Source organism: Myodes glareolus, chromosome 6, assembly GCF_982192425.1.
Source record: "Myodes glareolus chromosome 6, mMyoGla1.1, whole genome shotgun sequence".
Lineage (NCBI taxonomy): Eukaryota > Metazoa > Chordata > Mammalia > Rodentia > Cricetidae > Myodes > Myodes glareolus.
This window is the reverse complement of record NC_142031.1, coordinates 89,388,295-89,413,094: the sequence shown is the minus strand read 5'-3', so window position 1 is coordinate 89,413,094 and position 24,800 is coordinate 89,388,295. Positions and strand designations below refer to the sequence as shown.

General features: G+C 41.2%; 1 protein-coding gene across 4 annotated transcripts in view; it reads right to left on the bottom strand.

Moving 5' to 3' along the window:
- Thumpd2 (THUMP domain 2 tRNA and snRNA guanosine methyltransferase) overlaps positions 1-24,800 on the bottom strand; it is a 48,724-nt gene that overhangs the window by 10,265 nt on the left and 13,659 nt on the right. For 2 of the 4 annotated variants that reach the window (XM_048416187.3, XM_048416185.3), the window contains exons 5-9: positions 22,743-22,795; positions 16,923-17,010; positions 10,792-10,863; positions 9,705-9,819; positions 173-281 (exon numbers count right to left, since the gene is read on the bottom strand). In XM_048416187.3, coding sequence (XP_048272144.2) covers positions 173-281; positions 9,705-9,819; positions 10,792-10,863; positions 16,923-17,010; positions 22,743-22,795 — 437 coding nt within the window. The other 2 variants (XM_048416189.3, XM_048416188.3) reach the window with 2 other exon arrangements.

The following is a 24,800-nucleotide window of genomic DNA, read 5'->3' as shown; positions in this document are numbered from 1 at the left end:
GAGTGGTACGAAGGAAAACTGGTTGATATGTAAAATGAATAAAAATAGAAAATTAAACATCAAAATTTTGGGAAATTACTCCACTATGAACAGACTTAAGGGCAATGATAAGTTTGACTAAATGGCCTATAGCTAAAAAAAAAGAATTATGGAAATAAATTCAACACCTTACCTTTCCATTTCTTGTAGAATGCTTTTGATGTCTTTTCCTAACTTGAACTTTTTCCCAAATGGAATGTCAGAAATAATCACATCAACACTTTGTGATGGCAGTGGTAACTCTGCAATGCAGAAGCCAGAGACTCCGGTTATGGCAAGGCCAGGCGTTGACCACCTCAAGACACTGACCTACAAGGACATTTAGAGTTTCTGTACTGTTTCTACGAGATGACATGACTCTAAATGCTTTGGAGATCCAAGACAAAGAGCAGCAAAATTACTGTGTAATCCTCCCTGGTCTGGCAGGGTAACTGGCAGGGAACTCAGAGGGTCAGAGTCTTTTAGAGATTGCCTTTTCATTTCACCGAAGGTCTTGACATCGTGTAAACAGGCCTCTCTGCTCACACCCACTCCAGCAGTTCTCATGGCCCGCAGCGTCAGTACCTCAGGAAGTACCACTGACTGTGTGTAGTTCAACTAGGGGTATCTGCAGGACAGACTCACAAGATGGCACACAGGGAACCCCTGTAAGTCTGCTCCGCGCCGCCTGTGGACGAAGGACACCTGTAACTAAGGGCAAGGCCTTAAAACAGGAACGGCAAATGCAAACAAGAAAACAATTCTGTTTTACACCTTCAAAGGATGATTCAACAATAGGAAAAGGTTTAGTTTTAAAACTGCATCTTTTGAGCAAAATAACTGCCTGGGTTTTCCTTTTTTTCCTGGCAGGAAGATGGATAAAAATTACGATGTAGACTAAGGAGCTAAGATTCTTTCTTGCAAGGTTTACAAACCCTCAGGCAGCTTTCATGCATGTACAAGGACTAGATGGCGGAGGACTTTTCTAGAAGTGGGCACTCTCTCTTCTATCCTTGTATTTCCTGCAGCTCGTCATCTCTTATGTCCAGGTATGGGACACTCACCTTCTGTCAGAAACAGCCATTTTCTTAGTTGTTTAAAGTTAGTTCTGTATTTAAATGGACTCAGTCATCTTGCCCTGACCGTCTCTGCTCCTAAGCTGATTCATCCTTTCTACGCCTGCATTTTATTAAATGCTTCACAGCCCCAAAGGGCTTATCAGTGAAATGCTCCCCGAACATCTTACATCTGAAAATGTCGGTGTTAAATGCTGTTGTAGATGGCATAGCTTTTGGGTCACAGGCTGCTTCAGTAACCCTGAGAAGAGGACCATAGAGCCCTAGAATCAGATACCACACTGGAAACTGTGCTATAACTTGTCTCTTTCCACCGTGGCCAAAAGCAACAGAGAGGCTTATTTTACTGGCTTGTCCACCTTCCCCGATTCAGCTGTTGCTGGGTCTTCTATGCTTTTCACTCTTCAACGCATTTCAGTTAAGTACAGAGAGGTACAAATAATGACACTGAATTTTTTTTGTTTGTTTTTGTTTTTCAAGACAGGGTTTTTCTGTGTAACCCTGGCTGTCCTAGAACTCACTTTGTAGACCAGGCTGGCCCCAAACTCAGAAATCTGCCTGCTTCTGCCTTCCTAGTGCTAGGATTAAAGCATGTGCCACCACCGCCCAGCAGACTATATTTTTATGTGCACCACATGCACGTAGTGCCTTTGGAGGACAGAAGTGGATGCTGGATTCTGAGACTAGAGTCACAAACAGTTGTGAGCTGTGATGTGGCTGCTGAGACTCAAGCCTGGGAAGAGTAGTCAGTGCTTTTAATAATTGAGCCATCTCTCCAGCCCTTAAAAAAGAAGTCTTAAACATGTAAAATGTATTTTAGTAACTGGGTTGGGATATCATTCAATTTATAGTTTAGTAAGGAATATTGTTAAAAAAAGACAATGCTAAAATTATACACTTTGGAAATATCCATTCTACATGATGGTGGGCCTAAAAACAACACATATTTGCACACACCAAGGTTTTAATCAAACTTTAAAAATCTGCATACTGCTGGGCAGTGGTGGCACACACCTTTAATCCCAGCATTCAGAAGGCAGAGGCAAGAGGATCTCTGTGAGTTCAAGGCTAGCCTAGTCTACAAAGTGAGCTCTGTGGACAGCTAGAGCTGTTACAGAGATAAACTCTGTCTCAGAAAAAAGAAAAAAATCTGAACATTTAAATAACTGTGTATTCACTCATCTACCAACCAGCTTCAAAGACATATTGTTTCTGATCCCAAGTTATCAGTGGTGAAGGCGGTTTTCATTAAACTGTCTGTGAAGAACAAAGTTCTACTTCCATATTTAAAACATCTTCCGGTACATTTATATTTGAGAATGTATTTTATCTGGAGGTATTCAAGTAACAATGGATCTCAAGATAAATTCCACTAAGTGGAGGCTACTCTCAATTCTACTTAAGATGGAAAATGGGAACATTTTAGCCCTTCAGAGTCCTTCCACTCAGTGACCTCAGCAAACATAAAATTCAAATAAGCTGTCTCTACTGTTTTTCTTTTATCAAGTGTAAACTCAACAAAATTAGGACTGCAGTTTTATTTCATTCTATTCTAGAATATACTCATGTTCAATTAAAATGAAGAAAGTCATCAAAAGATTCTTGCCACAAGACACCCAAGGTATATTTACAGGATGAATTTTATCTTGTACATTACTGAGCTCAATTATCTGTTCATGCTTTCCTGGTTGCTAACTTTATTTTTAATAACAAATCACACACACACATACACACACCACAAGTATAAGAACACTTGCAGTTGAACAGTGAACAACATTAATTTAGAAAACCAGTCATTCCATGCTGATGAAAAGTCCTGCTTCACACAGTGATGTTAAATGCATTTTCTTCAGTTGCATGTGACAACACCTGGCTCTGATCCACAATTATCATTAAAATAACTTTTAAGATAAGCTTTGAAGTAGATGCTAGGTGGTTCTATTAGCGGACTTGTCTCACTTGGTCAGAGACAAGTTAACTTGGAAGTTAATGTCAACAGACTTCATTCACGTTACATGTTCATCACTGTCTTTCTAGAGAAGTGTAGAACCTTCCTGTTAAAGACACACTCTAATTAACTTACTGGGCACTAAGAATTCATCACAAAATAGAAATGTTACCAAAAAATACAGTGACAGCCTGCAAACACTTTGGAGGTGAGCCCTTACTCATTTTCTGTTATACCTCATGTACACCTAGCCTACTATGTCCCTCATTTGCTAGTAACTCCCCAGAGGGGTAACACTAGCCAGGTCAACAGGATGGGAGACGAGGGCTGGAGGAAAATACATGAGCATGAAGGAAAATGAAGCCATATGGTTTAAAGCCAGCTTATTATACTCTAAAACAAAGATGGCAAAAACGCACAATCTGTAGCCAAAAATCTTGTCATAATAAAGCCTACTTGTGAAGTGTTGAGTGACCAGCTGTAAAATGTCTTGCTGGATGCAATGTAAATATTCCCTTTACTTAGTTACCTTTTAATTACATCACAAATGTACTTCTTTTGCTCAAATCTCTATGTTAGTTTCTACCATATGCTAAGAATACGTAAATGTCAACAGATTCAAATGCTTAGTCAGCGATGAGTTCTTACTTTCCAAGATTACGGGTAGCGCAACACTCATTCTATTCCATATTTTCACGATGATTAAAATTCAGGAATAAATTCATAGAATTTATTCATGTTAAATGATCATCTTTGTTTATTCTAGCAGAGGGTTACAAATTCATTACAAATTTCATTACAAAGTGAATGTTTTCACTTTCATTACATTACATTCTTTCATTACAAAGAGATTCATTACAAAGTGAATGTTAGCAAGAAGCAGAAATAATAAAATCATTAAAATATAATAAAGTGGGGTCAATAACATGGCTCAGGGGGTAAAAGTTCTTACTGTCAAGTCTGATGACCACAGTCTACTCTTTGGGCCTCACATGGTGGAAGGAGAGAACTGATTCCTTTTAAGTTGTCCCTGAATTCACATGTGCCAAATGAAGCTCATGTGTGTGCACACACAAACAAAAAAAAATAATACAATAAAGAAAATAAGATTATGGTTTTATATAAATGAAAATCACTATATGCTGTGGGACAATAATCTTGTATCCTGTAAAGATTTATTAGTTGTATTGCTTTTTTTAAAATGTAAAATGTATTGCGTTTTTTTTTAAAACGCTGATTGTCCAGTAGCCAGGTAAGAAGTATTGGGGGGAGGGGGAGGCAACCAGGCAGGAAGTAGAGGCAGGGCAATGAGTACAGGAGGATTCTGGGAAGAGGAAAGACACAGTCTGCAGTTATCACTCAGACACAGAGGAAGCAAGATGAGAATGCCTCTCTGATAAAAAGTACCAAGCCACATGGCTAACACAGACAAGAATTATGGGTTAATGTAGGCTGTAAGAGTTAATAAGAAGCCTGACCAGTTTATAATTAATGTAGACCTCTGTGTGTTTCTTCGGGAAGTGAACAGCTGCGGGATCGGGCAGGAGAGAAAGCTCTGTCAAAAACTATATCTAAGAAAAGCAGAGATACCTTTTCTTGTTTTTGAAAGTGAAACTACACAGAAAACATCTCCAAAACGAATCAACAGTGGAGTTGGGAATATGGCAGAGGTCCAGAGGGCAATCACTGTGCCCTCCCTCAGGTCTACAAGGTGCCATGGAGAAAGCAAACAGATTTTAAACCCTGGCTCTGAGACAGCTTAGCAAGCCATTCTCTTACAGGTCTCAGGAAGAGCTTCTTAAAGCATCAGACTCAGGAAAACTTGATTTGCTCATCTCTGTTTACTCTAGAAATCTAGACCTTGAGACAGAACAAATGGTCACTGGCTGACAACAGCCATGAGTGTGCGATCAGCCTAGGTCTTTCTTTGAGGCTACTTTATGAAACTTTGTTACAAAACTGATCTTAACATGTGCTCCTGTGGTAGTCATAAAAATATGTCACAGCCATTATACAATGTATATGTCTAAAACTTCTATTTTTCTTATGAGTTCCAGGGAACAGAATTAAAGAACCCACCGTAAATAGGTCAGATACATACCCCTCAATTCCCTGGTCCTAAAAATTTTTTCTTAATTTAACTTTGTCCTCTGTTCTGCCAACACCCTAACCAGGTACAAGGGACACCAAACATTTCCATACCACAGACACCTGTTGGGAGCAGAGACCAACTATGCCAGGATGTGACCAGCACCCAGCCTTCTCTCGGATCTCCCCCCCAACAAGACGACACCCACAAATCAGCCGGAAGCAGTCTTGAGAATTTGCCGCCCCAATTCCTTCAAGCTGTAATGTCTAATCTTCTACTTTTTATTATAAAAAGGATTCAGGAATGTTATTCCTTTGCTCTGGTCCCTTTAAGGGCAAGCCAGGCCCACTCCTAGCCACTTCTGACCTCCTGGTCGCCATCTTAACTCTTTCTCTTCTGTCCCTCTCTCCTGGCATGTGCACATGTGTTTTTCCTCTCTCTGTCCTCTTTTCTATTTCTGCCTTTCTTCTTCTCCTTCTTCTTTAAGTAATAAATGTTTATCTTTATGCTTAGCCTTACATCTATTTACTATGTCCTGTGTCCTGTGAGCCTGGCCGCATGGCGGAACCAGCCTGCCACCCTGGGGACCTTGCAGGGACCACAGCCGTCCTTGTTGGACTAGGGCTGCTCTGTGAGCCTGTCGGGGAACATGCCGTCATAAAACAACAACAGTCATTTCTGCCACTTTATCGCTCTAGAAAAAAAGCTATAAAAACACACTCTGTTCTTTTGGATTACAGGTTCAGTGTTTACTCATGGACAAGAGCATGATCCATCCTCCTCAGCAGAATTAAATAAGCTGGTTTTTAAAAAGGAGAGTGTGATATCAAGGGATGGCAAGTAGTCAAAGAGCTCAGCGATGCTCTGTTAACACAGTGCCAGGTTAGGGAGATACCAGGGACTCTGCATGCTTGGTGCCTGCTTCATCTGCCCCTGCTGATTCCCTATCAATGAAGAGGGGACGATGGTTATATCCATCCTGGTTTGTTCCAGACCTCATTGGGTTCTTGAAAATATTGGTTTACCACCCCAGGGTGGGTGACTAAGTCACTTCTCTGTGTCCACTGTGAAGTAGAAGATCAGCTAATTCATTTCATACAGTTCATGTAGAAAAAAATAAAATAATGTCTTTTCCCTCTAATACTCTATGTTATGGTTGTATCCTTTCATTCCAGGCTTTGAGATGACAATGGCTCAGTTGTAACAAACACATCCTCAAAAAAATGTGCTCCAGCTTAAGTGCTATGAAAGTCACATAAATATATCACTTCCTGCTGTGAGAACTCCTTCAATCAATAGCCTTTAAGATACTGGCCCACTTTGGGTGTAGTCTCATGTACTATACATGGATGACAATTTGCTATCTGATTCAAATGTAGATACTTAAGAAAGAACGTCTGAAGAAGTAAATACAGTTTTGCCTAAACGGGGATTACAAATTGCTCCTAAAAAAAATACAGAAAGATTCAGTCAATGACTTAGGGTATAAAATAGTTTTACAGAAAATTAGAACACAAAAAGAGCAAATTAGGAGAGATTAATTGCGACTCTTAATGACTTTCAAAGATTGCGAGGAGACATTTCCAATCTATGACCCACTGTTGGGATAATACCTGATCTAATAATTCATTTAAACAAAACCTTAGATGGTGACCAAGACTTAAATAGTCCCAGGGAATTAACAGCTGAAGTTGAGAAAGAATTAACTGTGGTTGAAGAGAAATTATGGGGGGAGGGCGGGGAGGCACACGTGGAACGAGTGGATCTGAATCTTAACTTCATTCTGGTCATACTGCCCTCCAAAATTTCCCCTACAGAAATTTTAATGCACAGGGAAGATATTATATTAAAATAGATCTTTTTACCACATAAACTGAGTAAAAAACTAAAAACTTATGTGGAAAAGATCTCTGAATTAATTTTAAAAGGAAAATTGAGACTTCATCAATCAGCAGGAATAGAACCAGCAGAGATTATAGTACCTTTTACTACTAATAAAATTAAAAAATTAAGGGAAGACAATGAACCCTGGCAAAGAGCTTGTACTATCTTTTTTTTTTGAGAGATTAAGAGCAACTATCTCAAAATTTATAGAATTAACCTTATAAAGAGAGCTACTTGGATCCTTCTCTGTATTGCATGTGACACACCAATAACTGGAGCCTGTACAGTCTATATTGAAGAAAAAAAATCAGGAAAAGCAGGTTACAAATCAGAAGATATAAGTAAAACAAAACCCTTGCAATTTGTCCAAAAGTCAAAATTATATGCCATTCTCATGGTACTAAGGGATTTTAAAGAAACTCTCAATATAGTTACTGATTCACAATATGCAGAGTTGTTTGGCATACTGAAACCACTGAATTTATACCAGATGATACAGAATTGACTTCATTATTCATCTAGGTACAAGAAAGAATTCAGGAAACATTTTACTTTTTCCTATACCTATTTTGTCTATATAGTACCTTTTAATGAATATATGTCTATATGAATAATGTTTACGTTTTCAACAACAAATAATACATTTTCCTGCAGAAATCTTTGAAGTTTCCAGGAAGAGGATGGGGTCCAACAACGATGATTCCACCTAGCACCACTTTAAGATCAGTTTTGGGTTACAAACTACTCAAGATGATTCCAACTTGGCTAGCTGAGATGGTGCACCTTCTTACAACGTTCTGCTCAGAACCTCAAATAAGAACTTCAGAAAAACCCTACTGACTACTCAGAGAGTATTTGCAATTATACCAGACAGTAATCTTGAAACTTAAGCAGCACTTTACTTTTATAGGATCCCACAGAAATAACATTGCCTCATAACAGCTAGAAGTAATTCTAGAAGATAATGTCCCCTCTTCCAATAAAGTTTGTCCTCAGTGATAGGGACATCTATAAGGGGTTGATTATAAATAGCATAGGGTTGGGGGTTGGGGTGGAAATTAAGTAGGCTCAGGGATCTCTTTTAAAAGAAAAAGGGATTGGATGGGATAATAGGTAGATTAGTGTGAGCTTACTCACACTAAGGATAATAGTGAATAATAGTGAGAATACTTGTGAGCTATTACTTATAGACAATTTACATTGATATAGATTCTTAAATATTAATACAAATTCAAATTATATTTGTTATATGGAATATGCTATTTCTGTTTACAATATTTGTACACTTATGCAAAGTTATTTCATCATATTGTATGCATGCATGTTTCTACTCTGCTTAAGATATTTTGTATACTGATGAAATTTTAAGATATATTTATCATATTGCACTATACATCTCTACCTCCGATCAAGACACTTATACATTGTTTACATTTTGACATCATTGTCCTCATATGCTGCAGTTATTTCAGGATTTTTTAATATAATATGAAGCTTTAGTCTTTAAGCTATATATATATATATTAAGAATTATAGGTCAATAATCATCTATGTTTGTCATACTTACAGTTAGACTAATCAGGTTCTTTAGATACATAGAGATTGTGTTCTGCATAGATAGGTAATCTTTAACCCCTTCAAAGAATATGGCATTAAGTAACTTAGGATTCTGTTGACATGAAACACGATTGCTCCTGGCAGCACTGATCTACTCCAGAGAGAATGTTGGGCACCAAAGACACTCCACTTGGAGGTTGTTTTCTTCTTGGCAAAACTGGCCTTTGGGCAAAGAACTGTCCATGCCTTGACCATTGACAAAATGCATGGTGTTTAGACTGGACAAGCAGGATACAAGTAAAAAGACCGCCAGACCTTGCCAAGACAGGGTAATATGGTTTTAAAATTTTTCCTGCCTCTGAAAATGGTCTGTCAGTTACTCTAGGCTTTAGCCAAAGTGGGTTGCCCCAACATTGCAAATGAGACTTTAGGTGATTGCCTAGGTTGTCTCTGTCATTTCTTGCATCTTTTGGAAGTTGTTTGATTGCACTTCCTGCTAACTCAAGTAATATTATTTCCCTTCTCAGGTCTTTGATGGGGTTGAAGACCACATAGTCGTAGTTACTTTCCTCTCATGACTCAGTTGAGCCATTTCTAATACAAGACTTAGACACCTTAGAATAGGAGAACTATTGAAACATTTAGCATATGTTTCTTGCTTGATGTTGTTCATGCTGGCTGTAATTCTAATTTTTACACTTGATATTTATTCTTATTGTATATAGTTTTGTATTGGGTTTAGAACTCTCTTATTTAGACAAAAGGGGGAGGTGCTGTGAGAACTTCTTCAACCAAAAGCCTTTAAGATATCGACCCACTTTGGGTGTGGTCTCATGTGCTATAAATTCAGAGCAAAAGCATGAGTGGGTCTCTCGGCTGCTGAATTCAGTTCCAGTTCTCTGCTCACGCAGAGGACTGCTGACCACTGCTGATCTGTGTGTCTACCCCTAAATAAAGAAGCCTTTATTATGCTCCATTCTGGGCCAGTGTGGGACTACTTTATTTCAATCTGCAACAGCTTCCCAATCAGGAGCATTTTGAAAGAAACAAATCAAACAATTACAGTAGAGAAATAAAGTGCATATTAGTCCCACAGACCTTCTTCAGGGTGTGAGCAACCACACTACCTTACCTGTGACAGAGACTTTAAGTAAGTCAATCTTGTGCTCAAGGCCTGCGGCCTTCACATTGTCACATGCACCAAGTAACTGCGAGTCGCTGACATCAGCACCCATGTAATACACATCCTGTGGGAAAGAAGTCCATATTTTAAGTATAAATAAATCTATCAAGCATTTCGGTAATTAAGAAAATCTACTTGCATTTTACTAAAGGGAAAAAGTAAAGTTAACAGATTCTTAATTTCAAGTTAAAACAGTTTAAAGTTGTGGTAATATTTTGTTTGTGCTCTAACAAACGAAGCTTGCTTGGAGATCAGAGTGAGGAACTAGCCACTGGTTAGCCAGAGGGCAGGCAGTGGTGGCACACACCTTTATTCCTAGCACTTGGAAAGCAGGGGCAGACAGATCTCTGTGAGTTCAAGGCCACCCTGGGCTACGTAAAATTGATTCGATCTAAATGAGAAACAGAGCCAGGTAGTGATGGCTCACACCTTTAATCCCAGTACTTGGGAGTCACATGCCTTTAATTCCAGCACGAGGAAGGTAGAGACAGGAAGGGATATGACTGGGTAGAGAGAGGAACATAAGGTGGGAGGAGACAGAGCTCATGGCAGTTCAGTCTGACGACATGGAGAGACAGGATACTCCAATCAGTCTGAGGATTTCGTAGAGGTAAGAACTAGAGGCTGGCTGCTCTGCTTCTCTATCTTTCAGCTTTCACCCCAATATCTGATTCCAGGTTTTTATTATTAAGCCCAATTAGAATTTGTGCTACATAAATAATTTTTAAAAAATACATAACAGTAAATTTTAAAGTTTGTTAATATTTTACCATTATAGATGACTAAAGAATTTGGAAATTTAGTCTTTGGAAATATAGGTATGAATAATTATTAAATCCTGTCATATTTTCTTAAATTCTTCATAGCATTTAAAAAAATATAGAAATTTAACGAACTCTTCAAAATCTCATAATTATAGCAAACAGGAACTCATATAATTACTACAATCCAAAACCAGACTATCTACTTGAAAACATTGGTAAGTGATTTAATTATTGAAAATGTAACTTGACTTAGACAAATCTTTGCAACTTACAGGCCACTCTTTAGCAGCTTCCACAAGTATAGTCCCAAGGCCACACATTGGATCCAGAACCAGAGCTCCAGCCTAAACAGAAAGAGAAATTGCTGTTACTAAGTCTGCTGCAATACGTCTACTATAAAAGAAGCCTAAACCTGGGGAGTCATTATTTCAGGAGTCAAGATTCCTTCTTATACTCTAGAAGAACTTGGGCAGTTCAAATCCTAAGGCGGGACTGCATTTGTCATGGTTTGAGGCAGGAGGGAACCCAGTGAGTTCAAGGAACAGCGAGTGGTGGCGAGGGGGTGGGTGGGGGGGGTGGGGGGATGGGGGGGGGAGGAGCAAAGGCAATGGTAACACTGGAGATGTAGCCAGGAAATGACAAGACTGTATAATCCCCAGACCTCGGAGGTCTACAATAACATGCAGCCCATACTTCATGCCCACAAAGCAGGGCACCTGGGCTTTAATGCTTTCTGGAAGCCAGGCTGATGAAATGGTCACCATTTGAATGGCCGAATACCATCACCATGCCAGAGGGCGGGCATGCAGGGCACATTGTGCATTGATCTGAATGGTATCATCTGGATGTCATTCCCAGGACTTCCAACAGCACCAGGCTAGTTAACATGGCTCACATAGCCCAAGGAGTCAGGACAATGCAATACTATTTGGAGGGAAATAGAAATTTGGAGAAAAAAATTAATTTCTCCCACAGTAATATCATGTCAGATCTCGTCAGTGCCCTAAGGATTCTGGTTCTGCCGATGAAGGACAGACAACTACTACAGGGTGTGATTAAAGAAGTGACAGGGTGTTGCAGTCGGAGGGGATTGAACTGGCTGCTATGAAGCATGAACCACACGAGGCTGGTTCTGGAGTCTGGGCAGGAGAGACTAGATATTATAGATATTCTGATAGAAGTAGGATTCTGGGTGCATTTAATGTGGACTACTAAAGAAACCCAACAGGTTGGCATGACTAAACCTTCTGCCTGACCAACAGGGGAAGACCTGTCTCTTACTGGTGGGGGCAGAGGGTGGAAGGAGAGTTGAAGGAGTAGGGAACTATTCTGACATGCTAATTTTGAGACACCTCTTAGACGTCTTGGGAGAGATGACGAGTGAGTCACAGGATAGCTGAATCTAGAGCTCAAGGTTCAGGCTACAGATATAAAGGTGTGCACAGTCAACATGAGTCAGCTAACAGGTGGTATTTAAAGCCTAAGAACTGAGCGGGATCACTTGGGAAGCAAGGGGAGTTAAAAAGGGACATTTATGCGTCAGGCCTTGGTGCTCTCTAGATGTAGATGATTGGAAGATGAGGCTCAGTCCTGTTTACTGAGAGGTGGTGCATGTGCTTCAGGATGAGAGCGAGCAGTTCTAACCAGCAGAGAAAGTCTGCTTCAGGGAGAGTGTTAACAAGGATGATGGGCGGGTTCGGGCGATCTTCATGAAAGCAGTGCGTAATGAGAGAATGGGAAGGAAGGAACCAGAGGCAGCATGAATTCACTGTTTCCTACTTCCAATAGTGGTTTATTTTTGAACCTTGAACTTGTTAGAGAATTTTTTTTGTCTTTTTTTTTTTCAAGTTGTAAGCTATTAGAGCAGTGGACAGAGTGATGCAAATGGTCCATTAGTGTCCTTAGGTATGAAAGAGGAAGCCCAATCCAGTACCTGGTTCTAGGGTAGAACAGACAATTCACTACTGAAGGACAAAAGGTAATGCTATGCTATGTGGCAGACTCGCATGCTGATAGATTAGGTGAAGAGAACACACTAGTTCTGGCTCTAGTATTCAAGACAAATACAAAGGGAGAGAATTGAAAGTGTAGAACCAAAACCAGCTATTGCACGAGAGCAGAATTCTTTCTTTTTAAGAAACAAGGCCTTGCAATGTTACTGAGGCTGTCCTCAAACTCTTGGGCTCTTGTGATGCTCCTGCCTCAGTTTCCTGTTGTGAGATATTTAATTACACTGTGTAAAGACATGTCACTGTGACTGGTTTAATAAAAAGCTAAATGGCCAATATGTAGGGAGAAGACATAGGTGGAACATCCGGACAGAGAGAACTCAGAAAGGAAGAAGGGAGGAGTCGCCAGTTGAGAAGCAGGATTGGCAGAGAAGAGTGAAGGGAACTGAGCTATGTAACACAGTGGGTTAGGAACAAGCCTAAGCTAAGGCCAAGCTTTCATGATTAACAAGTCTCTGTGTCCTTTTTTCCTCCTGCAGCTTCCCAAGTACCTGAGACTCTAGGCACACATCTCCACACCTGGCAAGAGCAGGATTCTCTAAACAGAGACATCCAGAAGGCACACCCTTCTGGATTTAACATGGCCTAGCATGTGACTAGGGCAGGCGGATAGAGGGAGGGGAGCCAATAAACCAAGAGGCATGCTGTCGCCTGGATATGGGATCATTAAGAAGCAGACAGGAATAAAGGCTTATACCTCTAACAGGACCAATGGGGAAAGAGGTCTGTATTTGACTGGCATAATCTACCAACATGAGCTTCTAGGGTAGAAGAAAGGAAGCAAAAACCAGTGAGGAGCAAGTAGGACACCTACCCCACTTCAGGTTGAGTGGCACTTGGATGTGAGAGGAAAACATCCTTCACTGGACATGTCTACAGAGGAAGCGGGGTCCCCAGGGCAGAGCCAGGTGGCAGAACCAGACGAGACCTGAAGGAAAGAAGCGAAATGTCCTTCAGGAAAAAAAAAAAAAACAACAAAGAAACAAAAAACCTGTATCCTGGCACCAAATGTATGTCTACATCAAAACAAAGCAAGATTTCAGATTTGCATGTGGTCACAAAAACTTATGTTTAAATGCAAACTTTGGAACTACCGAAAGTATAGAAAAGAACAGAGAGTAATCATGTCTCCAGTCTTATACCAAAATAAATTGGGATAATGGTTAAAGAATAGCACGGGGGCTAGACCTTTAGTCAAGCTGATGCTCAGACCTCAAGGATCTGGTGCTCAGAGAAGCCTGGACTCCCATTGAGACCCCCAAGAAGGACGTGGTAGGGGCCACTTTGCCTGGGTTGAGTAATAAGAAAGCAGCGGAATCAGCCTTCAGAGAGCTTTGAGACCAGAGGATAGAGGCCCTTCCTTCAGGCATCTCCAGGTTAACAGAGTCTCTCCACACTGTTTGCCTCTTACCATTTATTCGAGGCATTCAAATGTGCATTGGTAGCAAACTTTGGCCCATCTAATGGGGAGCAATGCATCCTACCTGCTGTAGTGAGCAGAGCTACTAACTACTAGAGGGGCGATGAGCTGAGACTTCACAGATACTCACACACAACAAAAAATAGGACTTTGAAGTTATAAAAATCAACAAATGAATTAAGGGAGATCTCTGTTATTCTTGGAACTTGAACTTGGAACTTGGAACAACTTAAATGGAGAGGTAAAATATAAAGAGATGAAAACACATGGAAAGATGAATGGCTGGGAGGATGGAGCCAGCAAGTTAACAGGCTCTACCAGGAAGTTCAGAGGTCAAAAACAGAGTTTAAAGTTAAATTCACAGGACAGCTGAGGCAATGATATTAAAATATTGGGAGAAAGTGCTCAGTTAGGAGGAACAATAGTAATTATTATTAAACAGAACCAATTTCATATGTTACTGCCATAACAAGTGGCACTTGTGAACTTTCTATGACAGTTACTAGTTTAATTGCTTTATTAACGCTAATTCACCTGGTCCTGATATGAACCTATTATAACCATCAGGACGGGAAGAAAAGTATTCTGAGAAGAGTCTCTCCTCTCACTCCTGAGAAAATGGACCCCAGAAATTTCCCTTGGAACCTAATGCTGGGCGTAAGAAAAGCCAGAGCAATTTGTCTCTGAAAGATTTCACACAGTTCTGACAGTTGTCACATCACTGTGCAAGAGAGATGGCGCTGAGACAGTGGTGACAATGATGGGCAGGACAACCTAGGCCAGGGCTGCTTAGTTATGCATACTGGCCCTTTTGTTAACCTAAATCCTCGGCCAGGACCTCAGAGATGGGCTTGTCGATGAGTAGGTCACTGGACACTTTTTGTTAGCTTCTTTCTTAACGTGGTTTTATTGAACACATCTTGTTTTGCTATTCAGGATTACTTGCTTTTCTTAATTTAAAAACTACTTTATTTCATGTATGTGAGTGTTCTGCCTGCCTGCATGCCTATGTATTATGTGTGTCTGGTGTCTGAGGATGCCAGAAGAGGTTTGGATGCCTTGGGACTGGAGTTACAGATGGTTGTGATCTATCATGTGGGTGCTGGGAATTGGATCTTAGCACTCTGCAAGAGCAGCCCTGCTTTTAGCCACTGATTTTTCTCTTCAGCCATTTGTAAATATCCATTTGGCCTTTTGAGGACAGGCAGCTAAGTCTAGCCCATCAGGGCTGCTAAGGCCCAGGCTCTGACCCTAACAACTACTTTAACAGTATGAGATGTTAGTTTTATCTTGTAAGCAAGAAACTGAGGGATAGTTGTTAAATATTGTCCCTGAAAGTCCTTGGCCAGTAAGTGCGGGACACAGAACTGAACCATCTGGTGGATTTGGAAACTCTGGGCTTGAATGGAAATACATCCAGGCACGTGCAACAAAAGGCCACACGTACGGAGAACCTGGCAATACTCCTGAGCTTTAGGGGTCAAAAGAAAACTCTTAGGAGTCTACTAGCAGAAAGAACCAAGAAAACCCACAGTGCCTGGTAGTTCATCTGCAACACCAGAAGCTAAAAGTCAGGAGGAGCATCATGGGCTGAAAGGGGAGAAGAACTCCAGACAAAAGCAGATTCGGACCATGGCCAGTCAAGTACAGGAGGAGAGGTGAAGGCTATTGAAAGACTTTAACCCCGCCATCACCTGAGGGGGAGGGAAAGAACAAACATGATAAGGAGCGGCACATCTTGGAGGGATCTTTGCAGTCGTATCACATGTGTCACGACAAGTGTGCTTGGACATTAAGGATGGGCATGGTGGCCATGAAAGGGCCAACTAAGATTCTGCAACGCAGGGCAGCTTTGAGGCAAACTGTGATGCACAGTAGCCATTAGGTTCCGTCTGGCAGCTGCAAGGTCTCATGGCAGGGAAGGGAAGAGAAATACTCATGACCCAGAAAGCACAGGTAGGAAGAAGCAGAGACAGGCGTGACCAATTCGGAGTGGGCAAAGCAACTTAACAGAATAATCAGTAAGTAAAATTCCTAGATGTCCACAGTCACATTAAGGGGCAGTTCATAGGTAAATAGTAAGAAGCTATGAAAGACGGAAAGGGAAGACAGGAAGTAGAAGAGGAAAATAGGAAGTGGATCTGCCATGCTTCTTCCTGGATGTTTCAATGAAAGTGACAGGAACAGAAAAGATCTAAAACCAGGTGTAAGACCGAGTGTGGTGGTAGTAAACTGAAAACAGAGGGGCTGACATGGAAGCACTGTTACAAGTTCAGGACCAGTCTCGGCACCAAAGGCACTCGGGACTGCCTGGGAGGAACAAAAGGCAAAACAGCAACCAAAACCAAACAAACCAAATGAACAATAAAACCCCCCTGAACTTGAAGATTAAAAGATAGGCATGACATGACCAATAAGACATGTGAGACGGTGAGCCTCAGCAAAGCTGGCTGACCCAGATAAAGAGGTTTCACTGCACATGAATCACAAAGAACCCGTGCTAACGCAGATAGCAGCACAGGGAAGCTCGGAGTAGCTTCTAGACACTAGCAAAAGGAGATGAGGTCAAACAGGACATTTCAATTAGAAAACACAATTTCCCACTGCCAAGGGAACACTTACAGACTGATGATCTCGAATACAGAGAAAACAAACATTTTTTTTTAAAAGATGTAGGTTCTTTCGGCCACATTTTTGATTACGACTCACAATATTAGAAATAATAAAATGCAACTCACTTTGACCTCAGCCTTTTCACTCAAGATGCTTAAAGAAGTTCATTATGGAAAATCAGAAAGCAAGAAACAAAAAGTAGAAACTATACAGCTTTTAAGTCAAATGGCAGCTGTGTAAACCAAAAAGCAAAAATAAATAAAGGGGAGAACAGAAAAACAACAACAACAACAGCAAAACCAGGTGCCCACCAGCAGGAAGGACCTTGCTGGCACTGGAGGGATGTCGGCAGCTTCCTGACCTTAATTTCAGCAACAGATGCCATGGCCCATGCTATAGTAGACCGCAGCCCAGCTGTCTGGATGTAAGTTCTGTTGGCTAAGGGAACTCTGCAAGAAAGAGATCAGGAAGGTATTAAGTATTACCATATTATGTTAAAGAACAGGATGCAAAACACAATCATTCTGTCTATATCTGAGAAGTACTTTAACATATCAATCTGATATATTCTTTGAACTAGAGGATATTTTAACCTTATTATTAAATAACTTCTACATTAGGCCTCTTGTTTAATCAACCAGTGTGGTATTTAACAATATGAAATTTTCTAGACAACTGAAATTTAAAGTCTTCTATGTTTTCAAGCTACAAAAATGTAATCGCACACTAAGGAAATCTCTTACTTAGCACTTCCCTGTCTTTACACAGAACAGCTGGTGTCATCAAGAGGACAGTGCTTTGTAATCTGCATGTAATATGGGAAATTCAGTCTCTTCTGTAAGCTTGGTTTCTGCTGACCTGCATCTTTCTCAGAAGACACAATGAGGCAGGAGCATACAAATGAGTCTCAGCTCTCATTCTTAACCGTGCACAGACCTGACACCCATCCCTCATCCATTATGTAGAAAATACCATGTTTCTACATTTGACAGACTTCAAAGTAGTTCAAACACTGTCAAACTATCAAGCATTATTTCTATCATTCTGTGCGTGTATGTAGGTCAGAAGCCAACCTGGGGTGTTGCTCCTCAGAGGCTACCTATCCTGTTGTAAGATATTTGATTACACTAATAAAGATGAGTCACTGTGATTGGTTTAATAAAAAGATAAATGGCCAATAGGTAAAAAGAGGTTAGATGGGACTTCTGGGGACAGAGAGGACTCTGGGATAGAGAGGAAAAAGGAGATGCAATATGGAAGGGAGGTAACATTAAGAGATAGAATGTAGATTACTATAAGTGGGTTAATTTAAGTTACATGAGCTAGTCAGGAACATGCCTAAGCTGTAAACCGAGCTTTCATAATTAATAAGAGGTCTTGTCTCTGGGAGCCAGCTTGGGGAAGGGGACACAGAGAAAGACTCATTATACTGTCCACCTTGCTTTTTAAGACAGGGTCTCTCACTGGGACCTGAGGCTTGCTGATTAGGCTTGGAATGCTGAACGAGTGCAGGGACCCACCTGCCTGTCTCTACCACCATATCTGGCTTCTTATGGGATTTTGAGGATGAAGCCAAGTCCTTATGAGGGCATAGCAAGTATTTCACAGACCGAGCTGCCGCCCCTCCATTTCTACCTTTCTAGCGCAACACACATGTGGTGTCTTGGGAAGTTCAATGTGGTTTTGGAGCTACAGTTTGTGGGTAAGATAAAGAAATTAGGACTTCAGGAATGTGTGCTGGTGTTTGGGGGGTAGGTTCATTTTAGAAACAATTGCAGGGCTTTCACACAAAGTCACATTGTTTTCTGCACTCTTCTAAAACACTTTCAATGTAATTCCAGGCGTTGATTTCTTTTATCATTTTGTTTCTCATCTTTATCTGACTTGAAATTATTCTGTTAGTTTGTATCCAGCGCAAGCCTCTTAAACTCTCGGAGCCAGATGACCTAGATACTTTAACTGTTTGCCTCTTGTCACAGTAAGGTGACAGGTGTGGTAAAACCATGTGCAATGACCTATTAATTGAGGCCTTTTCAGGAAATGACAGTCCACATTATAAATAGTGCCACACTCATAGCTCTGGACTCCAGGCTGTACACTAGTGGTAGATAGACCACAAAATATCTTGATCAAGCCGGGCGGTGGTGGCGCACGCCTTTAATCCCAGCACTCGGGAGGCAGAGGCGGGCAGATCTTTGTGAGTTCGAGGCCAGCCTGGTCTACAAGAGCTAGCTCCAGGACAGGCACCAAAGCTACAGAGAAACCCTATCTCGAAAAACCAAAAAAAAAAAAAAATATCTTGAGTTTTGCTCCTACAGAGTAAGCTTGGCCATTATCTTGCTATAAAACACAACAATTTATACTGTAGACAATAGCAATGAGGAGACTGCATGGAACATGGTCCTCTGCTGCAAAGTTTACAAAATCTTCCAAGGAACAGGGATTTATATAAGACCTCTGAAAGATCTGACAACACCTGGCAAATGCAAATGGGCTCTTCTTACTCTGCTAAACCCGGGCATCGTGACCTGCGCTGACTCCAATAAACGAACCCATTCAAACCAGCATGGGGAGCTCAGGGGAAAGCAGATCTCAAATTCTTGAGAATAAAAACAAACATCTACCTGTTTAGGATTTGTTTTAAATCAGATTTTAGTGTTTCAAAAGGAAATATCGGTTTTGGTTCTTCCCATGTAGGCTAATTTCTTCTTTTTCTCTCTTAACAACATCCTCCATCAAGACAAGGATGTGGTGTTTCGCAGCCCTCCAGGGACACCTAGTAGGACTGTCTAGATTTAGGTTAGCTCCGAACTGTCTGTGAGGACTGTTCTGATGACAAGACTTGATGTGGAGAGACCCATCTTAACCGTGGACTCACCCCTGACCTGAGTAGGGAATCCTGGTTGTCTGAAATGGAGACAGCAAGCTAAGCAGTGCATGCATTAGCTCTCTGCTCTTGGCTGTGGGTGGGTGTGACTTCCCTGCCAGAGCAGACCGGAACCTGGAACTGGGAGCCAAAGAAGCCCTTCCTCCTCTTAGGCTTTGTCAGAGTATTTTATCACAGCGATAGGAGAGAAATGAGGACAGCTTTGCTACACCTGCCTGGAAGATCTCTTCCTTCTTTTGTTCACTGGGGAGGCCTTACTTAATCCCTTCGACCTCCTTTCTTTTCCCTCATACTTTCTGTCCTCTCCTTCCCTCGTCCTTTTCTTCCTTTCCTTCTGACAGAGTCTGGCCATGTAGTCTAGGCTGTCCTAGAACTCACCATGTATCCAGAGTGTGTGCTACCACAGACAGCTTTGCAAGACTCTTAGGTTCTTTGCCCATCTGCCATCCATTAGTTAACTCTTTCCTAATTGGTCAATCATTTATCATGTGCCTTACTACTTCTGACTGAATTTCTTGAACTTAACATCTTACTCAGAGACACGGTTGTTTTACTTCAAACTGCCACTCTACTCAACGTTCCTCCCCTTCCTCACTAGTTGCTGAATATTTCAAAAATAAAAGTGAAAATGTATTCAGCATGCTCTGAATACTAGAAACAGCACCAAGCAATGTCACACAGCCTGGCTCATTTAACCCTAGTCACAAAGCTAAAGGGGGGTTTGAATGAGAATGGCTCCCATAGGTTCCTATATATGAAGGCTTGGTTCACAGACAGTGGAACTGCTTGGGAAGGACTGGGAGCTGTGGCCTTGTTGGGGGAGGTGTGCCACTGAGGGTGAGCTTTGAGGTTTCAAAGGCCCATGACAGACCCAATCTCTCTGTGCCTCCAACTTGTGTATACGATGTAAGCTCTCAGCTCCAGCTTCAGCACCATGCTTACCTGCCTGCTGCCACGCTCCCCACCATGATGGAACTGTATGCTCCCAGTAAACTCTTTCTTCTCTAAGTTGCCTTTGTCTTTGTCGTGGTGTCTATCACACCAGTAGATAACCAAGAGCGCTCTAAAGTAGGCAATAGTATTTTCTTGACTTTACAGCAGAGAAGTGATACCATGACATTGTGGTATAGGTACAGGTAACAATACTGTTGGGAATTCAAACTGTTAAAAGATCCAAAGAGTTCTTGTCTTTAATGAAAGCAAGCCCTTTAGGAACTACTAAGATACACATTTGAATGTGACCTCCAGACATCCTGGCTATCTTATGCCGTTTCATAACTTTCCACTTTCTTCCATGGTCAGGGCTACCATGCTGTTCTTTTTGTTCATACTCTTGAAAATCATTCTTAGTCAAGACACATCTTTGAGACCACTTCCTTCCGTCACTGAGGCAATCCACTCAGCTGACCACAGGATACCAACTGTCACCTTATATGCTGTACATTCCGGCTCCGAGTCTTTTTTTTTCCTTTAATACTTCTTTCAAGACAGGATTTCTCTCTGTGTGCTTCCCTCTCTCCTAGTCCCTCTCTTTCCCTTTTCCTTCTTCCCCACCTCAATGCTAGGCATGAAAACCCAGTGTTTCTCTCTCTCTCTCTCTCTCTCTCTCTCTCACACACACACACACACACACACACACACACATACACAATGCTACATTAGTACTCTGACCCCTCCACCTCCCCCAGAAAAGGTGAGTCTAGAAATTGACTAGAAAAGAAATATTTCAACTCTAGTGGTACCAAATGCAGCAGTGATATATTTAGATTCCAACACCAAATATACTAATATTTTAAATTTACAACTATATATAAAACTGTTGAATTTTTATTCAGCAAGTATAACTTTATATGTGTTTTAGGTCATTAAATTTTGTTATTCTAAATTTTCTCATATTTATAGAAACATAAGAAGTCATGCAAATAGCATTTCAAATAATAATTGGTAATAAGATGAAAGTTTAAAAGCACATATGTACCTATAAATTAAGATGCAGAACTGGTCTGGGTAGTGGTAATCCCAACACTGGGAGGCAGAGGCAGATCTCCGTGAATTGGAGGCCAGCCTGGTCTTCAAAGTGAGTTCCAGGATAGCCAGAGATACACATGAGACCTACTTTATGATATGAATTCTTTTTTTAAATTTATTATGTATACAGTGTTCTGCCTGCAGGCCAGAAGAGGGCACCAGATCTCATTACAGATGGTTGTGAGCCACAATGTGTTTGCTGGGAATTGAACTCAGGACCTATGGAAGGGCAGTCAGTGCTATTAACCTCTGAGCTATTTCTCCAGCCCATGACATGAGTTCTGTTTAACTGTTTTACATGTCCATCCTACCTTTGCAATGGTGATTATCAATAAATACATAGTTCAAACGTAATCACTCTGTAGTTTCCTCCACTCCTGTCAGCAAATAAAGGATTTAGAAAAAAAAAAAAAAGCCAGAGAGGCAGAAGTACTGGAATTTAAGTTATCCAGGGCCCTACAGTGGGGCAGCCTGGAGACAATGGAGCATACAGCAGGGAGGCTTGGCCTAGGAGCAGGCAGTGGAGTAGCTGTGGCCCAGCGGAAGCAGCAATAGGACACCAAGGTAGGTAACGGTCTCATAGCGGCTGTTGTACCAAGAACCTTCACACAACTCCTGATCCTTGGTGGTGGTGAGACACTGGCAGAGCCTGCCATACAACCAGCAGTTAGCAAAGACCTATCATTCTACCTTCTAGGCATCTGCAAAGTTCTCTGTTTTGTGCTGGTTTGCTGGAGAGCTCACCACTGGATAAGAGCCATTAAAACCACCTTAAGCATTTAAAACATGTAATCTCATTTACGACTGAGAAAATGTGCTTAAGGCAAATGGAGAATTAACAGAAGAATCTCTATATCCCTATACTGTGAACAGAATTGGACACAAAAGACATTTTAAAAATGCATTAATACTTAACAATCTTTCAAGACCTAAGAATGACTGTTTGCATCAATCAGCTTTCTCCCCAAAACACCTAGACAAAGTGCCTGCTGAAGGTAAGAATTCAGTATATAAGCTTTTAAAAAAGAATTTGAACAATTATAGTTTATACACAGGTCTGTACAAACTACTTAATAACAGAAATAATGATGTATTTTTCCAAGATTCATCCTAGCCCATGGACGACCATGGTCAATTGGCGCTAATGGATCCGACCAAGGCCCATGCCCAAGCAAGGATCCCAGGAAGCTTTGCCTCCTTTGCTGTACCAACACTCATACTACAAAAATAAAACTAAGTTCTTAATTCTACAAATACATCGGTTACCTGAGCAGGGGAATCCCCAGCACGGAGTAAGCGTCACTCAGATGCATGAAAATCTGAAAGAACAAACAGAATCAGAACAGCACAAGAAAACACTACATCAAGATATGAAAATCTGAAGCATTTGTTTTGAGTTTATATGACCTTAATAAAAAAAACTCTGTAATATTTTGTTCTTAACCAGAGGTGAATCAAATTTAGGTTCATTTCATAAAAAAGTCCGAGGACCGACCGGTGGTGGATAAGGTCTACAGAGTCAGGGCCAGGTGGTGGGCGAGCTCCACAGAGTCACGTGTCAAAGAGCTCGGGTCTTTCTCCGCTGGACCTATGGACTGTAGCTTTTAGACTCCGGTAGCGAAGACTTCCTCAAGCCTGCTCTATCCTCAAGCCAGACTTGCAGCCATGCAGGGCTGCCTATCCCAGCACACAGACAGAACACAGCAGAGGAAGTTTCCCTGAGCCAGGGTGTCCTCCACTCTGCCATCTGCAGACAAGGCTCTTATTTAGTTTCTACTGCTATGACAAACACCAGGACCAAAAGTAACCTGGGGAGAAAGGGGTTTACTCCACCTTACAACTGGCAGGTCACACTCCATCACTGAGGAAGTCAGGGCAAAAACTCAAGGAGGGGACCTGAAGGGGATTATTATTTTAAGGTGTGTGACTTATGTTTAAGCTACACATGTTTAATTCTGTGAAGCTGTGATTCTGGGCCTGTCTAAAACTCCGCATGGTCCTAATAAAGAGCTGAATGGCCAATAGCAAGGCAGGAGCAAGGACAGGTGGGGCTAGCAGACAGAGTGTAAATAGAAGGAGAAACAATGAAGAGGAGGAGCAAGAAAACAAGGAAAGGAGTCTGCTAGGGGCCTGCCACCCAGTCACCCACAGAGTAAGAATGAAAGTAACATATACAGAACGAAAGGGAAAAGCCCAGAGGTAAAGGTAGAGGGAATAATTTAAGTTAAGGAAAGTGGGCTAGAAATAGTCAAGCTAAGGCCAGGTGTTCCTAAGACTAAACCTTCGTGTATTGATTAATTTGGCAGTTGGGTAGTGGGCCCCTCAAAAAGCCAAAAGAGTAAAACATCACACAGCAGAGGCAGGAACCGAAACAGACAGCATGGACGAAATGCTTACTGGCTTGCTGTGTGTACAGGTCAGGACCACCTGCCGAGTGGCACTGCCACCCGCAGTGGGCTGGGCCTTCTCACATCAAACATCAGTTAAGACAATGCCCAACAGACCCACCCACAGGCCATCTGAGGAAGGCATCGCCACTGAGGTCTCTCTTCCCAAACAACTCCATCTTGGGTCAAGCTGATAAAACAAACACCCACCATCACCAAAAAAACAAAAAACAAAACAAAAAACAAAAAACAAAACAAACAAACAAAAACAAAAACAAAAACAAAAAAAAAAACCCTAGCCTCTTTCCTTTCATTAGGTCCTGGATAGAACTTAATGCGTACTCCACATAAAATTAAAAAATGCAGATTTCTCTTACTTTCAGTCTTAAGAGCTTTATAGACCATTCAAACATGATGAACCACGTGATCCCTGGGACTTTCACCCAAAGTGTCTTTCCCCGCAATTGCTGCTAGAGATTGAACACTGAATGCAGGGCCCCACTCGTGTTGGGTAAATGCTCTTCAATGAGCCCCAGCCCAGCCCCCAAGGGCAGGTTCTGTATTTGCACTTTTACCAGGGCTGTTCCACCATGGGAACATTTCATCAAAGATTGCAAGAAGTGGTCCCACTGGCCAGCTTCTCCAGCAACTGAAACACCATAGCTGAGCTTCTCAACTGTATTGATTATGCATTTTAGCAAAATCATTTAACAAAATTCTGTTCTACTTCAAATTTTAATATATATTGATCTCATTTTTACATACCAAATGTCAAGAACAGCTTCTCCCACTATAAAACTGATTTCCTATCAATTTTACAGAATAAAATTTAAGATTTGATTTTTTTTATCAATTTGAGTCATACATTTTATTATATATTGTTCTACTACCAATTATGGTTTTGTACGGTTACTTTAACCCATTAGAGCTATTATTA